Source organism: Mesocricetus auratus, unplaced genomic scaffold (assembly GCF_017639785.1).
Source record: "Mesocricetus auratus isolate SY011 unplaced genomic scaffold, BCM_Maur_2.0 Super-Scaffold_100691, whole genome shotgun sequence".
Taxonomy (NCBI): Eukaryota; Metazoa; Chordata; class Mammalia; order Rodentia; family Cricetidae; genus Mesocricetus; species Mesocricetus auratus.
In genome coordinates this window covers 27,697,297-27,725,003 of record NW_024429267.1, presented here as the reverse complement: position 1 = coordinate 27,725,003, position 27,707 = coordinate 27,697,297, and the positions used below count along the sequence as shown (strand labels likewise).

Sequence of the window (27,707 nt, the reverse complement as noted above, 5' to 3'; positions counted from 1 at the left end):
ACTACTGTTTTTTCTTTTTAGTACATTTTAAACACTAAACATTATTTATGAGAATGGGAGTTTATAAGGAAAATTGGAGAAACAATGTTGTTTGGGGAGATAGAGGGAGACTGAAGGAAGGAATAGGAAGTGTGCACATGAGGGTCTGCAGTGATGGAGCAGATGGAATGCATCACTCTTAGCTATGACAGAAATGATTTATTGAATGACCTGGTTGTTCTTGCCTAGTAACAACACAGGATGACAGAGCTGAGTTTCCATGACAACCAAAGCCCACCCACTAGCTAGATTAAACATTTCTTCCTGGCTTCCACTCAGAGTGAATTTGGATTTTTCTCTCCAAATGCCATCCTGGTCTGGCTAATATGCTGTTCATAATATGGAAGGAAAATCAAGGATGTCAGGGTAACTAAAGTAAGCTTGAAGGACCTCTGAGAATATCACAAAGTCTTGTCTGCCCATACAATGATTTCCTCACTTACACTTTCCTTGAAAAAACAAAACAAAAACCTGTGAGAAAAAAAATGACTCCTGAATGGAGGTTTTATTTTGAAATTTTGCTTAATATTAAGAGTCAAATGTTACTTGTCTTCTTATATGTGAATGACCTATCTGTTACTGATTCTTCCAACAATGAGGAGGAACATAGCATGCCAATCATTGCCAAGACCAATTTTCTCCCTATACACCAAGTTTTTTCTTCAGGGAATAAATTCAGAAAAAAGTAGGGACAACTTTCTTTAACCATCCTAATACCTACCTCTAAGATAGTCCTTGCAACACAGCTTTTTTGATACCCAAAGCAGCAGAGAGGAACAGTTTGAGGCTAGTTAGGTGGGGGTTCTATTGTATATGAGCTCTACCCTTACTAGCTAGTGGTCTCTAGAACAAACTACTTAATCTTTTGAGTCCAAGTCACTTAACCTTTAAACCTCAGTTCCCCAACCTGTAATGTGAGGGTAATAATGCCAACCTTAAAGCGTTTTCTTGAGGATTAAATGAAATAGGGCATGGAAATGCTTAGTGTAGTGCCAAGCACTCAGCCCACGGTTGATCATTTCTGTGGGTTTGTACCACCACCATTATTACGTATGTTCCAAGATTAAATCCAGCAAACATTTACTGGGCTCCACTATGTGCAGGGTTCCAGTATATGGTAGATAAGTTAGACTTGGCTTCATTTCTCAAAAAACTCATACTTACAGCTATAGAGAAAGGTTTATTTACTCAAACAATACATAAAGAAGTTTCTTTCTTCAGGAGCTCAACAGCTGCTCACGTATCAGAGTTCTACTTTCCCTATCAACAGCAAATGTTTGAGAAAGTTAAGTGTATTTCAGACAAAATATAAGACAACTCTGGAATTCTAACAAGCTGACTGCTCAAACTAAAGGAGGAGAAAAAAAATTACAAGTCTAAGGAGAAACTTCACAAGGCAGAAGGCATAATTTGAATTTGAATAATTAGAGTTGAGTCTTTACAGATAATTAATAAATACCCATCTCTCCTTTCTAGCTTTAGGCTTCCAAACTAATTTTAACAATGTACAAGCCAGATATATTAAACGGTTATCATTGCCTCTATCATTTTGATGTGACAAACACTAGCTATATCATATTATAAAATGTCTTTGAATCAGTTTCATTTATTTCAGAACTAGTCTTTCAATGATTCTGAGCCTTATCCCTTTGGAGCCTGTCCTGGAACTTACTGTGTAGACCAGGTTGGCCAAGAACTCAGAGAACTGCCTGTCTCTGCTTCCCGAGTGCTGGGGTTAAAGGCTTGTGCCACCACTACCCAGCTGATTGTTTTTTCCTAATACATAAATAAAAGTCTATTCCATCTTGTGAAAACCCTTATAAAGGTACTTCCTTCATATTAGATGAACTGGATTTTCTTTCTTGACTCCTCTTGATTATTTAAATGGGTCACTTGAGTGTTTAAAACACATATATTTCCCCAAATTCCTCTTTGTTTTATCTATATCTGTTCCACTCAAATAAAGACATACTTAAATGAAACCACAAATACAGTTCTTGTAGGTATGGAGCAGGGAGGTGTTATCATGAACTACTTTAATGGTATGTAACAATATAAACAGAAAACAGCTCTTAAATGAGTAATTATGTTAACAATGTAACTATGCCATTTACTGTTCACAAAATATAAACCCTAGTTCATCAGTAGAATGTGTCCCCAATACTTACAGATGCCAAAGCCTTTCCAAGTGCATCACCCGTCTGTGAGCTTCCAGCAGCATTCCCTCTGGCTCCTGGATGGTTCAAACAGGTAAACAAAACAAGACTAGCAGGAATGCTACTTTTTTTTTTCTTAATCATGTACCTATTACTTCAAGGGTACCCTGGATTGAGACCTCATCTATCATTTTGAATCAGGAAACAATCTATGTGCAATTTAATAAGCTATAAAATAAAGATGAGTTATGTATTGGTTTTGTATTAATGAAACTTAAAGGTTAATTATCTTCTTTCATTTTTATTTAAACTAAATACTACAAACTTTATTGAACAATATGGGTTTCAACAAAACTCTCAAATTAGGATTAGAAAGTTTCTCAACCCAGAAGCTCACCTAGAATGCTATCTGATCCATTGATGGGAGGAGTATGGGAGGCGGCAACATACGGTGAGCTGCTGGTGCTGCCACGGTGGAAGCTGGACATTGGTGGAAGACTCGTGCTTATGTCTGTAGGTGACACTGAGTGTGGAGGATAACTCTAGAAGGGAAGGAGACACGACCTATTATGTTTTCTGAGGGCTGGGGACATTGCTTGGGGGCAGAGCACTTACCTCCCACACTTGAAGTTTCAGTCCTTAGTTATGTGCTGCTCTCTCTTCTTTCTCCAACCCCACCCCTCCCACCCTCTTCTCTCTCACACACAGATAATAAATAAAAAATTAAAGCATGTATTTTCTGAATATGAATGTAGACTTATCCTGGACAATCTGTATAAAAAAAGGTTAAAATGAGCATGACATATAACAAGTTTGGCAGGGCAGTCACACTGAAAAAAGTCATGGTAAAGTAAGCCTGTAAACACTTCAAAGTTCAGAAGTTTTGGCATAATTGATTTTTATACAAAAAGAAAGATGTAGGACAAAATATTGTTTGATAGCCTACCAAGCGGTCATGTGAATGAAGGCTGCCATAACTACTTGACTGAGACATGTGGGAAGTTGAGGTCCCCAGAATTCCACTAAAACCAGGCTGGTTCATCCCATTTGATGAACTCCAAAGGTCAGAAGAACTGTGAGTCCCATCTAAAAGAAAAATAAATACAAAGTTTTCGTTAGCCAGAATTTTTTGAGTATATCTAAAACTATCCAAAGGATATAATGATGATTGATTTCAACTGTTCAGTTCAGTTGCAGATGATCTAGAATCATCCAGGAAAAGTAATTCAGTGAGGGACTGCCTAGATCAGAAGACTGAGGGCACATCTGTGAAGAGTTTTCTTAACCAGGTTAATGGAACGTGAAAGGTACCATTTTGTTGTCTGTGTCCTGAACTATTTAATCGTAAAAAAAAAAAGTGAGCTGACCAAGTGAGTGCACATGTATTCACTTCTTTCTGCTCTTACTCTGATGTGTTTAGCTGTGTAAATTCCCACTCCAGTAACTCACCTGCTGTGATGGATTGTCACCCTTCTCCAAGTTGCTTTTGTCAGGGTACTTTATCACAGCATCAGAAACAAACGTAATATTCTATCAGGGTTTCTTCCCCCCAGGCCCAAAATTATTATATAAAAAGAAGTAACTTTTATAGTTAAAAAAAAACACCCAGCACATATTATGTAATAGGTGGATTATTTTAATGATCTTCAAAAAATATTCATTTCATACCAAGAAATCTGGTATTTGAAATCTGGGGGCAAATTAGATTTAATTTTCGGCTAAATGTTCTACTAAAGGCCTTAACCCAAAATAGGCAACACACATATATCAGATATTCTGAAAAGAAGGAATGGAGAAATTTCTTTCACAGTAAGTCAAGGTAAAAAGTGACATTATATAGTGAGGCTTAAAATTAGATGTCAGCAGTGACTTTATCTATGGCACAGTCAAGGAACCATTTATGTAATGATGTACAGCTCCTACATACACACTTATCACAATACCAAACCACAGGGAACCAAATAAAAATGATTTGTCAGATACAAATTAGAAGAAATGCTACACATCTTCTCTCTAACACGTCTCATTTAGTTTTTTGTATTTACTCTTTATGGAACTATAATCCAAACCGTAAACCACTACTGTTTCTTTCTATCTTTCATATTTCAACATTCTACAACAAACCATGGCAGCTTTGCTCATTTTTCTGTTTATAGTAGATGATAATTTTAAAGGTTTGTTGGATAATTTAATGAAACTACAATTTGTAACAAATGCCCCTAGAATATTGTATGGCTAAATTTTAACTGATTTCAGAGAAAAAAATTCTTAGAAAAGTACAGTAAGAATTTCTGTACAGCTATCTTTTTTCTCGTATTTAATACCAGCACACTGCAGCTCCAGCTGACTCTCACAACTGCTGGTAGTGCTTACCTTGCATAAAGAAAGTGCTAGCAAACATACTGGTTGGTGGCTTGGGAGATGGATAACTAGGAGATTCACGGTTGAAATCATCAGAATTTGGGGATGGTGCATATACCTTAAAGCAAAACAGGAGATTTAATTAAAATGTAAATGATTATCATATTACTTACATAAAATGAGTTCTGTGTTCCACAAAGAACCTAAAAAGTCTCATGTACTAATCTTGCAAACAGAAAGATTGTTACATAGATGACATCAAATTTGGTTACTAACTACATATTTCTTTTTAGCTGGTTACTGGAAAATAAATTACTTCAAATATTCATGTATTCCATTTTGTTATGACAATTACAGCTGGTGGCTGAAAAAGGCCTAAGAGATTCAGACAGAAAAATTTAATCTTAGCAATGTGTGTTTTGAAATCTGATGGGGCAAACAAGTGTTTCTGAATCCTAAGCAGCACACAAACTTTTCACTGTCGTAAACTTTATCAGTTCAAACAAAGTGAATGATATGAAATATTTCTGGTAAGAGGCAAGCACAGCAACATGGTTCAGTAACTTCCTTAACTTAGGAAACCAAATCAAATTCTGCCGAGAGGTCTTAGTTCTTAAATTTCAGGTATACTTCCAAGTTTGGCATATCTTTAAGAAAAAGATTATTTAATTGTTAAGGCAGTAATAATTTCCTTTAGTGACCATTTGCTTCAGATAAAGAAACTATGAACATTATGAGCTATCAAATGGCCAACATACAATCCTTGGGAAAACTAAATGGGCAGCCAAAATAGTGAATGAAATTAAGACCCCAGCATTCTCAGAACTATTGAACTTTAGAAAGAATAAAACAAATAATAAGAGTTCGAGGCCAGGCTGGACCGACAGCCTCCAAAACAATACAGAGAAACCCTGTCTTGTAAAAACCGAAAAAAAAAAAAACCATACACACACACAAAACAAACAAACAAACAAACAAACAAAAACAAATAATAAGCAGAGTTATGTATGAAGCCTGCACTCCCAGTAACTCAGGAGGATGGATGGCATCAAGTTCAACATGGACCTTGGCAAGAGTGAGACTGTCTTAACACACTAACCCTATCAACAAAATGTTTTATAAGAAAAAGGGCCACCCACCTATAGATTGTAAAGTAAGCCAGGAGTAAGAAAGAAGACAAAGTGGCTAATGTCAGCAGCGTAAGAAATTAATTTTGTTTTAATTTGTTAGGAGTATATCCATTAAATTTCGCTATAAAAATTATATTTCACTTAACTAGAGAAAGCATTATCATTAAGGAAACATATACAAAAACATACACATTGTTTATATAACCATTGGGATTTTGTGGAATCATATAGAAGAAACTTAGCAACAGTTTTTCCCCATCTTAGAAGTGGGGAAAAAGGACAAAATATGGCATTTTTAAACCAAGCACAAGCTTTTAAACAGTAGTAAGGGAAGAGTTGGGGTTCAGGACACAGCTCACCGGCAGAACACACCTAGCAAACAAAGCTCTGGGGGTGGTGCTGATTCTCCCACCAAGGTAAAATGGTAGCAATTTAAAAAATTTACAAAACTATCAGTTATAAATTCACAAGCTATCAAAATTTATTCTTCCCAAAATGCACTAGCCATACAGATTTCTCAATCTTCTGGAAGTCCAAATTTCTCATTTGTAAGGTGGCTTTATCCTGTACCTCACAGGGAAGATGAGATGAGGTAATGCATCAAGTATTTAGCACAATGCTTCTGATAGTGCAGGAAGTAGCCAGTAAAAATTAGCTGATATACCATATTTCTATCATGCCAACAGAAGGAGTTACACCGTTTGGTATTACCACTGGTCAGTTTTTAATGCCATTGTCATAGGTTTTGTGAGATTCTACTCTACTCACCAAGCACAGCCTAATGTACATAAAGGTTAGAAAGTGCTTTTCATCTCTTCCTGTTAGTCCAGGTAAAATTAGCACCCTTACTATTTTTAATGGATTGGTTTTCATGTTTGTTTCCTGTCACCTCCTCAAAGTAAACACACACCTGTGGTACCTGAAATGTTTGGGAGAAGCTAGGTTCTTAGGAATTACAGAAAAAGATCCTCACAGGAAAGTGTGACACATACATGTTTTTAAATGCCTTTTCTATTTTAAACTTATTTTATAAAAGATTCCATTAGGGGGATGGAAGGGATGGCTCAGCAGTCAAAAGCACTGGCAGCTCTTGCAGAGGACCCAGGTTCTGTCCCTATAACATATAAATAATGATTTATATTAAGGGCCAACAAATGACATTCTGCCAGTCAAACTGGACTTGTTTCTGAAATTACTTTAAATGCAACACAGTCCTGCTGATGATTTCTGTAACAGCTATGGTTTCTTGTTACAATGGGGGAGTTTAGCATCATAGCAAATATGAGGTCTCAAAGCTGGGTTAAAGGGCTCAGTTCAGAAAGATAATAATTGCTTAGACCATAATATGTGAGTGCATATGCACACATACATAGACCAGCACAAGAGTAAAATTTGGTCTTCTTCTTCAGAGATATCAAAATGGTTGCAGTAAAGAGGCACAAATGACCTAAATGATAAAGAGGAAAAGTTCATTTTTATGTTTGCATAAGGAGACTATGCAATAAACATACTAATGTCCTAGAAAAAATAAAGGCAAACTAGACACCCATGTTCAATGTTCAAATCCTGACTTGTGATACTAGGTAGATGGTTTACATGCACAAACCTTCCCTCTTTTCTCCATGCATGCATTACCAACAACCCTAGAAAGAGCAAGGCTTAAACAGTTGAAGTATGGAGGATGGCTTAGTTATCGTAAAACATTCTATTTACTTTTCTCTTATATTTTTGGTTGTGAGTCACCCTTTAACGACTGAGCCATCTCTCCATCCCCAATTACTTTTCTCTTTCCTCTGTAAATCACTGTGTGTATCTTTATGTATGAAGAAATAAGATACACAGTATTCTAATTCTCTATTTCTTAGGCATAATACTTTTTGTCTTATGCAATGGCGTGAAGTTTCAAAAGACCTGGTCTGCCCTAAATTCAAGCTTCATGGGTTGTAAAATTCCCCATGGCTAAAGTAAGACTAGATGAAGAGAGAAGAGACAGAAGAGGCAAACGTCTGGAGGGAGAGGTAACGATCAAGAGTCCAAAACCAAAGAATATATTCAAGCTGTATTAGTCCCAATCAAAAACAGATAAAACAAATCATGTTATCCCATGAATCTGCCTGTACAGTGCACACACTGGAAAGTGAAATGTTAACTGATGAATCTTGGTGAAGAATACATAACATGCATTTGCCTTTTCTTTGGGTCTTAACTTTTTCAAAGTAAAAGTCTCAAGGAAATAATAAACAACATTGAAGACTCACTAGTTGGTTACCATTTAGAGCATCCTGTCTAGGCCAATTGAGTCTCTCCCTTCACACAAGACTCCTAAACCTCTAGAATCTCACTAACATACACAAAGATGTTACCTTAAAATAAGTTTGAGTAATTTCTAAATGACTCCACAGTTTAAATCCTAAAGCTGAGTTAGCCATGGAGGACAAACTGGGGAACTTTGGAAATGTGTACTGACTACATGATGAAAACACAAATTAAGGGGAAAGATGATTGCTTGTTACTAACTAGTGTTGATAACCCGCTTTCTCCACTGTAGACAACCCTGAACAGAAAATGCCCTACTTCTTGTTTCACTATGATTACTGTTGCCAAAACCATACAGAGGCTGTTACTTCACTCCACTGTCTGAATCAGAGCAATAATTATTTCCCTCTGTTTTTAAACTGTTATGACTCACATGAGTTAGCCAAGTAAACACAGTGGCAGTTGCTTCCTTAAAAATTTAGCTTATCCTGTTAACTAAATAGACCCAATTCAGCACTGAAAGAAATAAAGACCAAGTTTAGGACACAATTTCATCTGAAAGGACCTGACAATAAATAAAACCATGGGCAATAAATCAATGGAAAATACTGCAAATTTACTAAAAAATACAGCAAAATTACACTATAATACAAGCCTTACATTTTGATATTATACCATTAGCAAAATGATACAATTTCGCTTATTTGTTTCCTTAAACATGTTAACACCAAAGCAAACATAATGAGCTATTTTACTTTTATTCTCCTAAAATAAAATTAGATATCAGTGCATGTTTATGACTTTTCAGCCTGGTTTAATAGATGCACTATTGACTACCACTGATCTTGGCCTAGAGGTATCATAAGCAGAAAGAATACTAATGTCCCAGAGGATAGAGAACCAGGCAAACCAGTTTTATTCACACAAGCTGTCTTATTCAGGGCAGAATTAATACTCTGAAACATGGTAGAATTCATTTCTTACTACACTATTAGGAAAAAATTCTGTTCATAGCCTTCTAGACTTCATTTGTAAAAAGATAATGAACAATGAGTAATACTCAATGAAAAAAATCCTTTCTAAGCCATATAGGAAGCTTCTAGGATGTAACAATTTGAATTATATATGATAAACCAGTAACCAAAAGTACTAATTTCTTTCTAAAGAATTTAGTAATCTATGGATACAACTTTAAGGTTTCTTTCCCTCTTCATAGGTAAGAGTTACCTTGGCTCTCAAATATGAACTTAAGAAAGCTCTTTAGTTTAAGTATGCTCTGAAAGTTAAGTAAAGAAATAAAGCAGAAAGCTTGGCCAATGTCATTTATTAATGTGAACTCTGTTAGATTGAAAAGATTATAAATATGATTTCATAGGAAGAAGAACATTTATGCAAAATAGTAGCTAAATGGATTCAGAGTCAGCAGACAGCAATAATATGGGCATTTGTTATCTTTACAGATGGTAAATGTACGCTTACTTTTTCATACTACGTTTTAACACTAAATGGATTGGCGTGAATACTTAGTAAATATACTCCTATCTATTCTTACCTTCAGATTAAATAAGGGCCTAATTTACTGTATGTAAAGAACTGAAAGCACCAGGCTGGAAGTGGTGATGCACACCTGTAATCGTGGCACTTGGAAAGCTGAGATGGAAGGGCTACAGAGCTGAAGCCAGCCTGGCCTGTGGAGTAAGATCCCATTCTTTTTTTAAAGCAAGCATTATTTTATGATTAAAAACTTCAAGTACTGAGTCCTTATTACTAATTTGCTTTCTAGGAAAATAAGATTGGGAATACTAGAGTCATGTATCTCAAAATATTTCTGCTGCATAGTGTCTATGCAATGTCTAATTTCATGCCTCCTTTACATTCATGAAATGTTACATGGTCTTATTACATAAAGGCAAGCAACTGTTCAAAGGTTTGTCTTTTTAAGGAGGGAACATGCTTAAATTAAATAGAGAAAAACAAAGCCCTATCACAGTCACAGCTCCATTCTTGGCACTTGAGGGACTCTTCTGTTGATGATCAAGACAGTGTGTTCAGAGCAAAATTAGCAAAATGTTACAGCAACTTTTATATGTACTTCTTTCATTTCAGAACAAAAAATCACAGTAGTTTGACTAGCTCCAGTTGATGTTTCAGAGATTATGACAGGTGACTGCAAGGTGAACAAGAAGCCCTTCACTTCAAGTCACATTCAATGCAAACTCTGGAGGGGTGAGAACTAAGGTACACAAAATAATTTCCCACAAATGACTAAAAAATAGAATGCAATAAATTTAAACTCTGGCAAACACTGACATCTATAAAATAATTGTATTATCATGTTAATTAATTTACTCTGAAATTTCAGGGCTGTCAGCAATTATCTACAAGCTACTGAAGAATTCTGTCCTAAGAATCTCATCAGATAGCAACATCCATGTTGGTGGTTATCATTCTGAGAACAAAGGATCATGAATGAGTAATCAATAGAATTACAGAAAACGAGCTGTTAATTACGACCCTCACAAGTGTTTTTTCTAAGACAAGATTTCATTAAACGCTTTGTGTAACCTGCATAGCTTCAAGTCATTACCAACACTTTGGACACTATATTAATTCAGGGTGGGAGACAGAAAGGGAGCATGTTTAGATATTGTAATAGAATCGGCTTCTATGAATGCCTTCCTGGATCAGTAAATACCCACAACTAGCCAGGTTTTCTAGCACATTACAAATCTTATCATCTCAACATGAATTCTTAAAAATTTAATTATCATTGTCTATGCTTTTAAATATCATGCAGGTTTGAGAAGATAATGATAGTCATCCATTACATGCATGCTACGCCTAAGTAATTTGTCTAATCTTTCTGGTTTAAAAGAGAAAATAAACTACCCTTGTGTGATTAAGTTTCTAAAGCGTGTGAACCGAATAGCTCACATTTTTTAAACTTTAAGAATCAGCAGCAAAGAGAAATTTTATTATCTTAATAGTTAATTTTTAATGAAAACTTTCAGACTTTCTCCAAAATTTTCCACCTGCCAATGAAAAGTTATGAGAGTAAGAGATATAAGTCATAGATCAATTAAGAAAAACTTTTTTGGGGGAAGGCACAGAGTATGTTGGCAAGTGCCTGCTTTGAATGAGAAAGAGAACATACTTCCTGGAAATAAAAGCACATAAAGAATTAAGCTAAAAGTCATCTGGATATATTGAGTACTTAAATAATTAAAAACATGACAACTTTTAGAAAAGGGTTTTACAGGTTTGTGGAAGGCATCCCCACTTGCAAAACAACACCACAGGGATTTCATAAAGGCAGATTCAAATGGTGTTGGTAGTGACCAAAGTCTAAGTTGACAAATATCAAAGAACCAACTGTAGCTAAATAAGGCATCAACATGGATTCTGTGACAGTGGTATGAAGGCTCTGGGAGTACAATAATGTTCTGAAACAACTTTTTCTTCAGAGCTTTCACAGGGAACCAATTTTCACTCAATACAGCAAAGAGTAACACCTAGCCCAATCTAGTATTAGGCATGCAGTTAGCATGTAACAGCGTATGAATCTACACCTGGACATCTTCAAGACAATGATTATTCTGGGAAATTTCATGTCTAATGGAAGTAGAAGACAGTACAATAAATTGTGTACCAGTAACCCAATTTCAACAGTTGATAACACTGAGTTACTGTTTGTATTCCATCTTGATGTGCACCTTGATTGTCAATTTGACTGGATTAAGAATCAACATAAAAACACATTCCTGGATGTCTATGATAGTGTTTCTATAAAGGATTAACTGAAAAGGGAGAAACTATCTTCAGTGCATAGCAACATACCAGGACCCAAGGTTCTATGATGAATAAAACGGAGAAAGTGAATATACTCCCAGCATTCATCCCTCCCTGCTTCCTAACTGGATTCAATGACCTGTTTCATACTCATCCTGCTTTGCCTTCCTCTTCAGGATGGACTGTACTCTGATTTACAAGGCAAATATATCTTTTTAGTCATATGGTATTTGATCAAAGCAATGAGAAAAGTCATTAAAAAAAACTACACTATTTTGTTTTGTTTTTTTAAGACAGGGTTTCTTTGGGTAGCCCTGGCTGTTCTGGAACTAGCTCTGTAGACCATTCTTGCCTCAAACCCAGAGATCTGCCTGCCTTTGCCTCCCGAGTGCTGGAATTAAAGGCATGTACCATCAGCACCTAGCGCCAATTATCTTTTTTATTATGTTAAGATTTAATGTGCTGAGTTTTTGTAGTTTTAAGGCACTTAATCTATACCCAAAAGTGCAACTGTCAATTTTTTTTTTTTTTTTTTTTTTTTTTGGTTTTTGCGAGACAGGGTTTCTCTGTATTGTTTTGGAGGCTGTCAGTCCAGCCCGGCCTCGAACTCACAGAGATCTGCCTGCCTCTGCCTCTGCCTCCCGAGTGCTGGGATTAAAGGTGTGCACCACCACTGCCCGGCTGCAACTGCCAATTTTTAGAGTCATCAGGAACAGTGAGTGAAGGTTTTTCCTTGACAAGAAATTCTTGCAAAAATCTCTCATTGGTGGGAAATTTTAACTATTTATTACCTGATACTTTAAGATTCTCCTCCCAGGCCAGGTGGTGGTGGTGGTGCACACCTGTAATCCCAGCACTTGGGAGGCAGAGGCAGGTGGATCTCTGTGAGTTTGAGACCGGTCCGGTCTACAAGAGTTAGTTCCAGGACAGCCTCCATAGCCACAGAGAAAGCCTGCCTCGGAAAACAAAACAAAACAAAAAGACCCCCTTCAAAGTTTTATTATGTTCTCAACTCATGAAGCCCACTAAATTACATCGCTTAGATCTTCAAAAATTTTCTAACTACTGTGTGTCTTGGGTCCTTTCATATGCTATTTCAGGAGAGCATTGCTACAGGGAAAGGTTGAACTTTGATCTAAGAGCTAACTGTGACTTCTCCATCCTTCCTGGCTCCAACAATCTTCCAAGCACCAATCTAGTAAACCACTCTCCAAAAGAGAATGCTGCAGCACAGTAATCACAGAAGTCTGATATTCTCTGTGATATAGCCTCTCGCCTGTACAGTGCTACCACCTCTTCCTACCGCAGAAGCTCTTTCACCTCATGGCCTAACATCTTAACCCCTTCTCTCCACTAATTCTAAAGTTTGCTCATGATTTCATTTCCTTACTTTGAAACCTAGAACATAGAAATCTATTACTTCAACCATTTTCTCCTAAACACTGACATTTATAAGCTATTTAGTCTTAGGTAGATAATATAGCTTGAGACTTCAAGTTCCTTGGATATCAAGCAGCATCATTAACACCTTTTTCATAGAGTATTGCAGCAACCAAACTAAATAAAGATCATAAGGTTAAAAAATAAAGGCCACTATGCATAACCAACATCAACCTATCCAACAGACCTGCAAGTTCAATCACTATATCAAATTTAATCACCTGCTGTTTTGTGACATGATTAACGGTTGTTCAAACCAAGCAAACAACCATTTTGAGAGTTCAGCTGCATTCCCTTGCAAAAAGGATTATTCAATTGGGCTTGCTGACAGTTTACACTTTATTATGAAGGAGTGGGAAGGGTCACAAGACCCTCATTTGAGTTTCCTGCAGATACTACCTGCTGATTCTCCCTTAATTGCATGTGACCTGGGGGGAGGCACTGGAGTATCTAGAATGGGGAGACAAGAAGCTCCATCCACATGGGTATGAGGAAGCTCTCATCCCTGCTGAGTAAAGGTTTTCCAGCTGTGACTGCTCAGGGGAGAAACACCACCTACACTCTTATAAGAAAATTCTTACCAATGCTCTGCAAGGAAGGGTTTCCCAGAGTAGAATTTTGTCTTGATTTTCAGAGAAAAAAATAGATGCTGCTTGCATCTCTCCCAAGGAAGGAGTTTTATCCCTGTCACTACAGGGAATCACAGAATTGATCTTAATAAACTGTATTTTTTACATTAAAATCTTATTTACATATTTATTCTCTCTCTTACTTACATATTTATCCTCCCCCACCGTGTGTGTGTGTGTGTGTGTGTGTGTGTGTGTGCTGGCACGTAAAACTTGCTGGAGTTAGTTTTCCCACTCTACCATGAGGTTGTAAGGACTGAACTTGCTCTTGTTCTTATCAGATTTGGCATTCTTTTTCCATCTATGAGCAGAAAAATCCTTTATTTCCTCAATGGCAACAGGGTCTTCAGACAGGGTAGGGATTAGAACTAAGGAGCTTATGTCTTTTGATTTGTATGTGTAATGATGTATATGTACATATTTATGTGGGTGTAGGAGTATGCAAGTATGCATGCATGCAACTGTGTGTATATAGGTCCACATGTCAGTTGTCTTCTACGGCACTCAACCTTAACTTTTTGTCACAAGGACTTTTCATGAACCTTGAAATTTATCTACTGGCTAGGTAACAATTGGCTAGGGTACCTGGCAAACGAACTCCAGGCACCTATTGCTGATCTCCCTCTCCCTAACCTGGTTATAGATACATGGTGCCATATTTACTTGGTTTCTGGGGATCTAAATTCAGGCCTTTATGCTTATGTGGCAGGTACTTTATTGACGGAGTCATCTCCTAAATCCCTCCTATTGCTTCTTAAAATTAAACATCCTCAATTCTTCTCTATATGGTAGATTTTGCGATTTATATTACTATTTACAATTTCTTCACTGAATGTATTTTGATTAACTGATGTCTGTTTGGAAAAATGAGGGCAAGGGACCTACAGTAGGTTTTGTATTAGTTATTTTTCAATTGCTGTGATTAAAAAAAATGACCAAAGCTCCTTATAGAAGAGTTTATTTAGCTCAGGGTTCCAGAGCAATAAGAGTCTTTTACAGTGGGAAGCACGACAGTAAGCAAGAGGCATGCTGGCTGAAACAGAAATGAAGTGCTCACATTTTGAACCACAAGTGTAAAGCAGAGATAACTGAAAATGGTTCAAGTATTTAAACTCTTAAAGCCTGACAAATTTCCCCCAGGAAGGTCACACCTCCTAAACCTTTCAAGCAGCACCACCAACTGGAGACTGAGCCAAATGACAGAGAATATGGAGACATTTCAGTTAAACCACTATAGGTAGGCCGGTTGTTATATAAGGAAAGACTGGACCTGTCCTTTTAGCTTTAATCCTCTTGGGATAAGAATAGGCTAGTATAACACTGGCCACAAATGACAGTATAAGACATCAGAAACAAACCTGTTTGGGAAAAAAATTAATATTTTGATGGAAAACTATAACCAGACCAGAAGGAGTTCTGTAAAGAACCAGACAGAAAATATACAAACCTAGCAGGCCTGACCATCTCTGTTACTACTACCTAGCTCTGATACCTAAGTAGAAAAACTCAATAATCTGTAATGAATGGAAATGTCCACATTCCAGTAGGTGGAGTTGGCTGGTAACCTGCTCCCTTAATCTATAGCATTCTCCGGCAAGCTTTCTTGTTCTCACTTTAGTAGCAATTTTAATTCCCCAAAATTATTAGTAGTAATGCAAAATATCTGTAATAGACTTGAAAAAACAATTCTGTCTGAGGTATGAACAGCTGACACCATTTTCAAATCATCTACTTTGCATTCAGTTCTGTATTTTGCTCTATGAACATCACTGTTTGGAGTCTCATTTAAATTAGTTCTGTAACATCATCTTAACACAATTATTTATTGATAAGATGAAATTACTTATGGTTGTAAGCTATCCAGTGTCAGTGCTGAGAAATAAACCTTGGTCTTCTCCAAGAGTAGTATGCACTTACGTTTTCATCAAGTCTTGGCTTTGTATAGGAATCCTTTGCTTACCATCACATTGGTGAGACATTCTTGCCTATGTCCTTCTTAAAATCATATGGTTTTAAGCTTGTATATTCAAGTCCAAGATTAATTTTGAATACTTTTGGTGTTTAGTGCAAAGACAGAATGATGCTCACATTTGCCCATATAGGTATGAACATGTTTTCTTTGACAAAATACAATTGAAAATCAAATGCATCCGTCAAGTGTTTTTAAGTTCTGAGTTCTATTTTGCTGGACATCTTTGTCTGCATAATGGTTTCCAATCATGCCAGTGTCATACTGCTTAGTTATTGTAGCTCTTACTAAGTCATGTAGTTAAGTAGATAAATTCCTCAACTTGCTTGTCTCAAAAAACAATGCTTTTGATATTCCAGCCCATTTGTATTTCTAAAGTTTTTATAATGAGCTTGTTAATTCTCATACAAAGTAATCCCTGCCAGGATGGTAATTGAGGCTGCATTAAAACTTTCAGATGCATTTGAAAAGAACTTACTTATGATGATAGAATATTACCTTCCAGTTCATAAAGATGGGATAGCACTGCAGCTATCCATTTGCTGAAATCTTAAACATTTTCAAGCATTGTCTAGTTTTCAGTGTTGAGGTTTTACCATTTTTTGTTTGTTTGCTGTGAAAATTTATTCCTTACTTATGGAGTTGGAGAGATGGTTCAGTGGTTAAGAGCACTGGCTGCCCATCCAGAGAACCTGGGTTGAATTCCCAGCACCAACATGGCAGCTCACACCTGTAACTACTATTCCAAGGGATTTGACACTCTTACACAAACATGCATGCATGCAAAACATCAATATACATAATATACAAAATAAATCATTAAAAATTATTCCTTACCACTTTAGTATTAGGGGCTATTTTAATATGAACCCCCTCATATATATTTTATGACAATGCTTATTCAGGCCTTGAACTCACAATTCACAAAATATTTGAAGCAGGCCTTGAACTCCTAACCCACCCAAGTGGACTCCACCGCCCAAGTGGATTACAGGTATGTACCCTCAGTTACATTTTATTTTTGTTTCAACACATATATTCTTTTCTTTTTTGGTTTTTCAAGACAGGGTTTCTCTGTGTAGTCTTGGCTGCCCTGGAACTCAAAACTCAGAGATCTATCTGCCTCTGTCTTTGCCTCCTGAGTGCTGGGATTAAAGATGTGTACCACTACCACTCAGCTTCAATGCATATATTCTATGTGCAATACAACTGTCTGCACATTCAGTTTACTAATCAGTTTTGATGAATACACATTAAGACATCAAGCATTCCCATCCCTTACACAGCCAAATCTTTCTCCCAGAGGTAATGAGAAAATAGGTTATCAACAGTTTTACCATTTCATAGATGTTTGAACATAAAGTCATACATTATATATTTCAAGATCTAGACACACTTACACACTGCACTGATTTACCTGTCTTTCTACCTATGTTATTAATTCATTCAATTTTATTGAGCAACATTCAATGGATGAACACAACACAAGTTGTTTACCCATTCTGTTACTGAACATCTGGGTTGCTTCTAGTTCTAAGATAGTATGTATACAACTGCTATGAACTTTCTTGACAGAAACCTTTTATGAACAACAATAATTCCATCTTCCTTGGAAAAATATTCATGAATAATATTGCTCATTATGGTGTAGCTGCATACTTAACTTTGAAAAAATAATTAGTATTATCACTCTGACGTCACTGTGCCTTATGATTGTCACATTATCAACATGAAAGAGTTGAGGCTGCTCCATATTTGATGATGTTCATTATCGTAAATTTAGTTATTTGGGTGGATATGCAGTGGTATGCCATGATGATTTTAATTCATATATACCACTTAGCTAATAATGTGGTGTGCACATGCTAATCAGCCTTCTTTATATCTTCTTTTATATAACGTTTGCTCAGATCCATTTATAAAATTGGGTTAACTTTTTCCTATTACATTTTCATGAACTATCATATACTTTATACACAAGATCTATGTTAGATATATGTGCTAAACATGTTACCTATAAATTTAAATTTAGAAGATAAATTATAACTTTAGAAAATATGTATGATATCTTCTAAGTTTTGGCTTTTCTTTGTTTAGAGAAAAAAACCTAAACAAAATAAAAAACCTCATCCAATAAGCACAGTTGCTATGAGTTTATTGATGCAATGGACACATCATATCCAAGACAGTGCTTCACAGCATTTTTCTACCATCCTTTGACTCTTCCATTCCCTAGAAGTGATATAGACATCTCCCTTAGGGCTGAATACTTAGAAGTCACTTATTCTCCAAACTGGTTAAAACAGTTTCTGCATTATGTGCACATACTGCTAAAAGAAGTTTCCTAAGGAAAGCTCACCATAGCTGTGGTTGGTTACTCACACAAGATTAGGCCTGTCAATCTTTCATCAAGGATGGAAGAGAGCCTCATACTACTCCTCGCCAAGTGGGTAGGGATCGGAAATCACTTTCTTCAGTGATTTCCTACTTTTGGTCACCCATGCTCTAGTAAGTAATTCCTATCCACCCTCATGCAAGAAGACCTAATTAAACTCAGCAGGTTTTCTTTCTTTCTTCCTTTTTTTTTTTTTGGGGGGGGATAGGCCTGAAAATAGGAAGAGAATTTTTTAGGGAGAAGGGGTTCTGCAGGAGAGAAGAGAGTAATGGAGTGTGAGTATGATTAAAATACATTATATATGTATGTCAAAGAATGAAGTCAATGGATGGATGGCTGGAGATGGGATCTGGTTATGTTGCCTGAGGCTGGCCTCAATCTCTAGACTTATGTGATTCAAGAGGTAGTCCTACATCAGGCTCCGGAGTATCTAGGACTACAGGCTTGTGCCAGTGACAAGGTTCCCTTTACTTTTTCTTGATGGTGTACTTTTGGGGGTGGGGAGAATGGAAGTTTAGTACACTTTAAATTTTGGTTACTTTCATGCCTCATACTTTCTACTTCTTTCCTAAGAATTTTTGTCTGGGTCTGAAGAAATAGCTTGGTAGTTACAAGTGCTTAATGTTCTTACATAGGACCCAGGTTGGTTCCCAGTAGCCACATCAGGAAGCTTATGACCACCTGTAACTAACTCCAGCTTTGATATCCTTTTCTGGCCTCTAAGGACACTGCATACATTTGGTACACATTCAGAAAAGCACACACACACAAACACAAAAGTTTTTATAAAATATGTTTGTTTGTTCTGAGGTGGTAACATTCATGTATGTTTTCTCCTCAAATGCATCATTACTTTAGTTTTCAAATTAAAGTTCCATTGCAAACTTATGTTTTATAAAGTATAAGGGATAAAGTTCTTCTTTCCCACACTGATATACAGTCAGTCTAATACCTTACACTGAAGAGATAATCTTTTATTGAATTTCATGTATCAATATCATATATCTGAGGGCCCTTTCTTAGCTCTCTGTTCTGTTCCTTGAGCTATATTCCCACCTACATGCAATACATAACTGTCCTGTTGATTAGTATTGCTTTGAAGTAAATAGTGAAATCATGGTAAATACATCTTCCTTTTTAAAAATTGTTTCAGCTTTTTAATCTTTTGCCTTTAATTTAAAAACTAGTTACATTTATTTACTTATTGTGTGTCACAATAAATAACATATGACCATATACAGAGGCCAAAGAACAACTTATGGGAGTTAGTTTTCTGTCTACTTTGTGATTCTGGGGACCAAACTCAGGTTGTCAGGCTGAGTAGGTACTATGCTTACCTGCTGAGCCACATCACTGCTATTTTGTATCTTTAAAGATTCTTTTATCTACAAAAAAGTCTGTTAGATTTCTGATTGAAACCAAGTTAAATCTATAGCCCAACTGGGGAAAAACAAGATGTAAACAATAGTCTTCAAATTCACAAGCAAGCATGGTATCTTTGATCAGACTTTTGATTGTTCCCAATTGTACTGTATATGTTCATTGTTAAAGTCTTACATTCTGTTAAACTAATACCTTTATGTTTCATAAGTTTTAAAATTACTATTTGTGCTGGTTTGAATAGGAATGGCCCCATCGACTCATGCATTTGAGTGTTTGGCAAATAGGCAGTGGCAGTATTATGAAGTGTGGCCTTGGTGGAGGAAGTTTGTCACTGTGGTAGCAGCCTTTGAGGTCTCATATGCTTAAGCTACTCCCAGGGAGAAACATAGTCTCCTGCTGCCTGTGGGATCAAGAAGCACAACTGTCAGCTCCTTTTCCAGCACCATGTCTGTCTGCATGCTGTCATGCTTTCTGTCATGATGATAATGAACTAAATCTCTGAAACTGTAAGCCACTCCCAATTAAACATTTTTTTATAAGGGTTTTCTTGGTCATGGTGTCTCGTCACAACAACAGAAACCCTAATTAAGACACCATTATTATCTGTGTTTGTGCCTACATGTAGTTGGCATGTGAGACCATGGAAACCAGAGAACGACCTTTCAGAGCTGGCTTTCTCCTTTCTACCTTGTGGGATTCAATATGGTTATTTTACATGAATGGTTAAATGATTTCATGTTGGCTTCTATGTTCACGCAGTCTACATTTTCCACCCTTTATACTTTGTTAACAGTGATTTTATGCGCTGGTATACAATTCATATCTTTTGATTGTAATTAGCATGTACCCTTCAATTGTTGGATGCAAAGTCTGTAAGTACCAATAAGGTCAAGTTGCTGAGAGTTAATTTAGCTCTATTATTAAGATTTTGTACTGTTATTATGTCAATTGCTGAGGAAAAGACCTTCAAATCTTGTTTTTTTGTTTTTGTTTTTGTTTTTAATATGCATCAGGTATTTGTCTGCATTTATGTCTGTGTGTCACTTGACTGCCTGGTGCCCACATAGGCCAGAAGAGGGTGTTGGATGTGAGCTGTTATGCAGGTTCTGGAAACCAAACCAGGTATCTCTAAAAGAGCAGACAGTGCTCTTAGTGGCCGAGTCATCTCTTTAGCACCTAAGTAATATTTTCAAATTTCATTAATATAAATGTATTTCTAATTCTATACATTTTTGCTTCATTTATTTTTAAATTCTCAAGGTATATACACATTTGTCATTTACATTTTCTTAATATTCTTACTCTCATTATTTTTCAATACAAATGCCTAAATATAAGCAGCAAAAAGTCAACTGAGTTTTTAAAACTCTTGTTCTTAAGAGTGTAATAATGAACTTGGATAAACTTCTGGAGGAAAAACTAACACTGCTATCTGTTAAGGTCCTGAAAAATTTACTTAAGCTGTGTAAACAAATATATGTATAAGTATAAAGAGACAAACTATCATACTCATGAAAAAATTTTAGTTTATTAGGTTATTTAGTTTATTTATTAATAGGTAGTTTAAAAGGTACTGTGCCTGTTATTAATTAAAAATGGTACAATTTTCCTCTGTGCTGAATCAATTAAAAACTCAATTGCACAATGATAAATCAGTGCTTGCAGTAAAACTAAAATTGACCAATGGTTTGATTCTGAAAATTTCCATTTTATAGTTTCAAAACAAAGATGGCTGTGCATAAATTGAAACCAGAGATAAAGGGGATTTTCACTTATTTCAAAAATACTGTCATACTTTATAGCCTACTCAAGCCTCAAATTCAGCAATCCTCATGCCTCAGCCATTCAAATTCTGGGATTACAGGTGTGGGGCTACCATGTGTGATTGATGGGACATCTGTTGAATTTAACAAATCACTTATTGTGACTATCACTATTTCTTGTATTTTCAGGTAATAATTATGAGTATGTATGTATTAAATAGAGTGATATTATTAGTGTGACAGTTAAGATGACTATATTTCTCATGTCTTAGATTACATCAAAACCTATAAAGATTGCCTTTCCTCCCCCCTCTCCTTCTGTCAGGGGCTTGATTCTGAAAGGAAACTGAAGGTAAAATACATTTTCAGAATCCTATGAGAGAACAGCGGGAAAGATGGCTAGTAGCAAAAACACAGTTTGTAAAGAACCTGCAAGATCAGCCTCCAAAACAATACAGAGAAACCCTGTCTCGTAAAACAAAAAAACAAAAAAACAAAAAAAAAAAAAAAAAAAAAAAGAACCTGCAAGAGTAGAACAAGGTCCCAGGTCAAAGCCAATTGAGGCCTGAAATATTTAGAGTGCTGTAAAATGGCATTGAAAGCACTTCTCATGGCAATACCACAGCCACCAGTACAGCACATTCAAACTATACATGTGAATCATGTGCTCTTCACTCCATGGAGCAATAATTTGTGTTTCCTATGGGGAATTCTGGGAGGGAAAATCATTTCCAGAAGTGAGATACATTTTAGAAAGTGGTAGAAACTTTGTCTACTTTGTCTCCAATTACATAGAAGTTAAGGAAATCTGAACTGTGGAAGGGAAACCATTTCAAGAGGGGGCAATGGAAATAGAAGATATGCTGAGCTGCTAAAAACAAAACCACATGAAATCACAAAACTAAATGAATACAATTGTGAACTTATGTGAAGAAATGTCTATTTTCTTTATCATTACACAAGTATAAGTCTTTCTAAACTTACCTGACAGCCTGATAATCCAGAGTCTCTGCTGTACAGGGAAAAGGAGCCTCTTTCTGATGCTTTTCCTATAAAACCAAGAAAACAACTTTGTGTTAAAAACTTCATTGATGGACAATCAGTTCAGCCTCAAAACTATTCATTCTACTCTCAGTAAATACTTGACAATCAATGTGAAATCAATGAAAATATTGTCAAGAGAATAAAGAATTGACACTCAAATACTGAGCAACATAACTCACAGAGGATATTCACACATATTTGCTTCAAACTGGACATTTTTTTCTCTCACAAATGAAAACAGGAAGACAGAGCTGAGTAAACAGCATCCATGCATGCAGTTCTATTACAAAGATGTTGTCTGTGTGTCTCATGTAGTTTGTGAATGGATGAACATTCATGCACTCAATCAATACACATTGAATACACTGAAAAAGATGCAATTATATGGTACATACCCTTTTGAAATCTGCATTTTCATATAATATTCTGTTTTTTTAGACAAACTGATATAAAAACTAGTTTAATGGCTTCTATTGCTATCTCCTCATGTACATACAAGCACAGTGTATCTACTTTACTGCTAAAAATTTTTCCAATTGTGTGGGCAGAGAGCCATTAACAGATACACGCAAGTCTTTTTTTTTTTTTTTTTTTTTTTTTTTGGTTTTTCGAGACAGGGTTTCTCAGCTGTCCTAGAACTCGCTTGGTAGTCCAGGCTGGTCTCGAACTTACAGAGATCCGCCTGCCTCTGCCTCCCGAGTGCTGGGATTAAAGGCGTGCGCCACCAACGCCAGGCCACGCAAGGCTTAATACTCAGCTTTTTCCAGGTTGTACACATGACATAAGTGGCCAGTTAGTTACAGGTTATTCCAAAGGCATTGCCCAACTCCTCACTGTAGTCTCCGGCAATATGAACTCTCTTTCAGAATTCCATTTGAGACAAAGTTCAGAAGGTAGCCAGCCAAGCACAGGAGCAGTTCGGGCAGTTCTTGAGGGGCACTAGGTAGCTCACAGCACCAACAACTGACAGTAGCAATTTTTATGTCTTGTATCACATTTGAGTGTGTATGTGTGTGCTTACTGTATATACATGAGTGTACCTATGTGTGTGGATGAACTCATCTGTCTGTACAAGTGTGCTGACCAAAGGCCAATGTCAGATACCATCTGCTCTCCAGGTTACTTTCTGAGAGTCTCTCACTGAACATGGAGCTGTTTTGGACTAATTTTCTTAAGGTCATGGTTTAATAGTAAAATTGCCTGTGTGTTCACACATGCACTGGGATTACTCAGGACCTCAAACACCCTAAGCACCTGTTCTAACAATTGGAAGGAAAATCTAAAGAACTCGAGATTTGTCTGTGTGTCATGGTTTGGATATGTCATGAGGACTTGGTTCTTACTAGAAACAGAATTTAGAGTGGGACATTCTGGAGTGATCCTGTCATGAAGGCTCTGTATTCATCAACAGATTAATCTACTGATAAATTTAGTAGACTACTGGGAGTAAAACAATGGAAGAGGGGGTCCAGTTGTAATATCTAATAGGTATAACTGGTCTTAGGTTCCTCTCTTTTCTTCTCTGCTTCCTACTCATACCCATCATTGTAAGTTGTTTGTTCTACAATAAACCTCCTGCCATGATGGTCAGCCTTGTCTCAGGCCTGTAGTAAAGAAGCCAGCCAATCTATGAAACAGAGAGGTTAAGTAAATCCTTCCTCCTTTAAGTTGCTTATCAGGTATTTTGTCACAGTTATGGAAGTCTGACTACCATTGTATGATTCCAGTATGGTCAACTATGCTAGTCTCACTCACAAGTAATCACTACTGTCAACATTTTCACAAAAACCATGATGATGATACTCTTGCTTCAATTACCCATAAGAAAATGTTTATTTCATCTTAGCTTCCTGGGCCTATTCCTTAATCTTTAATTAAACTGGACAGGGGAGGCTATTTCTGTGGCCAATGCAAAATTTTGTTTTGTATGTATAAATGTCAAACAATTAAAGTTGATAAGGTGTAACATGTACATAATTCCAGGACTTGAGTGAGAGACTGAGGAAGTTCAAGACCAAAGCAAAGCAAAGCCAAGCCAAGCCAAGCCAAGCCAAGCCAAACCCATTGCAAAGAAATTTAGAAGCTAGATCTGGCGAGACATGTCCTTAATTGCAGCATCGAGGAGGCAGAAGCATTGGTATATGGATCTCTGTGAATTCCAGGCCAGCCTATTCTATAGAGTGAGTTTCAGGACAGCCAATGCTCCACAGAGAGACTCTGTCTCCAAAACAAACAAACAAGAACTACTTTGGAAACCCTGAGAATACATCATACAGACATCCTACTTAATGAAGAGTAACTAACAGAATCCCAGCCACTATGCTTTGAAATCCACAGGTGCTTTGAACTCTGGCCCACTTTTAGCAAATTTTAACTGAGCGAGGTAGAGACTACAGCATATTCATCCCAAGGAGGCTTGGCATCCTTACTGAACAGCATTCCCTTCTAAAATACCCTTCTACTTCTCATCTTTACTCTCAAGGTCTTGGGACTGATGTGGGCTTGATGATAGGAACCAGCGCTTGCTGAGTAGCTACTCTGTTCTAAAACTATGTATGAGGTGCTTCACTTACACTGAAAGGCACTTCTGACAGCTGTAGTCTTCCTACTAGAAACCCTGATGCCAAGAAGTAGATGATCAAAGCAGCTGATGGTTGATAGGGGATGTCCTTCTGTATATATGTTTGTCTTATTGGTTGATGAGTAAAACACTGGTCAGTAGCCAGGCAGGAAGAATAGGCAGGGCTACCAGACCAGAAGGCTGGGGAGAGGAGGGAGAGAGAGGCCTTGAAGAGACACCATGATGCCCAAGGAGTAACATGCCGGATTACAGGTAAGCCACAGCCTCGTGGCAATACATAGATGAATAGAAACAGTTTAGTAATTAATATAGCATCAGTGTGTTTATTTGGGGGCAAAGCAGCCGTGGGACCAGGCAGGAACAAAAACCTCCATCTTCAGATGGTAGCTATGAAACAGGACAGGTAACTCTCCTCCTGTACATGTCCAAATCTTTGGTTAGAGAAGCCTGCTCTGTCACACCCTCATGGTGTTGTCTCCCCTCTTACTTGAGTGGAAAATGTGCTGATGATGAAAGAGCCAGCAACAACAATATTAGGGAAGAGACTGTCCAGCCTTTACTTCTGCAGTTCCTGGACACTTGAAATTTCTAGCCAACTAGTTTACTAATTTTAGTAATTATTTCAGAAACAGGGGCTGGAGAGATGGCTCAGAGGTTAAGAGCACTGACTGTTCTTCCAGAGGTCCTGAGTTCAATTCCCGGCAACCACATGGTGGCTTGAATGAAATCTGGTGCCCTCTGCTGGTATGCAGGCAGAAGACTGTATACACAATAAATAAATATTTTAAAAAATTATTCCAGAAACAACAACGTGAATACAGACATAAACTAGAATGTTTCCCTATTTGTAAAAGCTAGGATGTATTCTAAAAGCTAGTATGATTTCTGTTATACTGATTTGCAATCACAATTTTAATTCACCAGTACATAAATCTTTCCATGTTCTAAGAGTAGTTAAAACTTAAAAGTATACACACACATACACACATAGTACTCTGATAAAAATCTTAGCCTAGAAAAAAAGGAATCTTTGGGTATTTAAAAAATTACTTCTGGGCTGGAGAGTTGGCTCAGCCATTAAATTCTAGGCTCACAACCAAAAAATTACTTCTAATGACATTACTATGGTCAAACTTAAATATCTTAACACATAAATCATGTTTAGCTTTTCTTATATTTGTTTTTCAGAGAAACAATATGAAATTCTGACACATGCAAATCTAAACATTTGGAGACAACTCTAAATTTGATGATAGTCTTCTGAGGAAACCACTCCTTTCTCCTTGGATACCAATAAAAAGTCATTTACCTAATGTTACGCATGGAGGCTGTTCCTCTACTCCTATGGATGAACCCTACTGTCAATTTCATGTAATATGACTCTTTTGAACTATCTGAAGAAACATAAGCTGCTGTCTTACAAAGTGAGCAATTGTATAATACAACTGAGTATAACTGAACAAGACCCGAGAAGTAAAATCCAAGCAAAGAAAAACTTACTATCAGAGGGCTCTATAACTACTAGTTAAGTGCTATATCACTGAGCCATAAACCCAGCCTGATTATTGATTATAATCAGATTATTAAATCTGATTAAGTTAGTCTTGACTCTTGCTTCTCTTTTACTAGGTGAACTAAGATATAAATCATTCATTCCATTAAGAAAATCAACTCAGTAACACATACCTCACACAGACATGCCCAGCTTAATTGACAGTTATAAAGTACTTGGAAATTCTTGTCTGAAAAAACCTAAAGCCAATGTTATCTACCACTAAAACTATAGACTTCATTTGGGTAGCGACTTGCTCAAACTTACAGAGAAAAGGGCTTTACAGTTTCTTTTTAAGAAAATGAGGAGAATTTTCAAATTAATGTCTACATATTTTCTTCACAACCATTTGTTTTAAGTATTATGGGTGAGCATATGTGCAGGCACACCATTGGCTACACTGAAGATACTTAATACCTAGTGCCAACAAGAGCACAGCTGCTGAGCCCTCTGTGCCCTCCTTTTGTTCACTCCATGTCAAATTACTCACAAAGCTACTATGTGGTCTCAGCAAAGCAAATGGTTAAGTCAAAGGAGTTCAGATAAACAAAGAGTATCCCTACAGAGGGCAGTGATTAACAAAGACCCAGGTGTAGTTACTATTTTAACCAGCCCATACCAACTTGCTGTGACAGGCATCACAGACTTAGTCAAGAGTTTCACACAACTCCCAAGATAGAGTAAATTTTGAAAAGTTCCTTAGACATGGCTTCTTATGACCTTTTGTTTTTCGAGATAGGGTTTCTCTGTGAAGCTTTGTAGACCAGGCTGGCCTCGAACTCACAGACATACACCTGCCTCTACCTCCTGAGTGCTAGGATCAAAGGCATGCACCACCACCACCCAGGTTTTCTTGTGACTTTTATCCCCAAGATGACATCATCCAGTATGATCTTGTTCTATTATTCATGCTCTCTCTTCCCCCATCAGACTTATGAATTCAGAATTATTAAACAGATAAGGAGCAGCAGCTTTATACAGAATAATTTGCCTTTAGACATGGTCAGAAAAGTGAGGTGGACCAACAATAAGAAATGAGTACTGAGACAAACTGGCAATTTTTGTCATTCATTAAAACTGTGAACTATCGTATGTTCCAATGTCTCATGTAGAAAACAGATAAAAAGGGGCTCATTGATTGTGGCACAAAATTTAAAACTTCACTTCTCTAAAATGTTGTACTGAATAACTGCATTTTCTGTTCACCCTCATCCCTCTCT

The 27,707-nt window shown here is 36.8% G+C and overlaps 1 protein-coding gene across 1 annotated transcript in view; it reads right to left on the bottom strand.

Annotated features, from left to right (window-relative positions):
* The window catches only part of LOC121137606 (transcription factor 12-like), a 246,523-nt gene that overhangs the window by 74,221 nt on the left and 144,595 nt on the right, over positions 1–27,707 (bottom strand). Inside the window, exons 6-10 of the mRNA XM_040740236.1 lie at positions 22,295–22,359; positions 4,569–4,674; positions 3,142–3,281; positions 2,593–2,737; positions 2,190–2,272 (exon numbers count right to left, since the gene is read on the bottom strand). Of these exons, the coding sequence (XP_040596170.1) occupies positions 2,190–2,272; positions 2,593–2,737; positions 3,142–3,281; positions 4,569–4,674; positions 22,295–22,359 (539 nt within the window). The remainder of the gene's footprint in view (positions 1–2,189; positions 2,273–2,592; positions 2,738–3,141; positions 3,282–4,568; positions 4,675–22,294; positions 22,360–27,707) is intronic.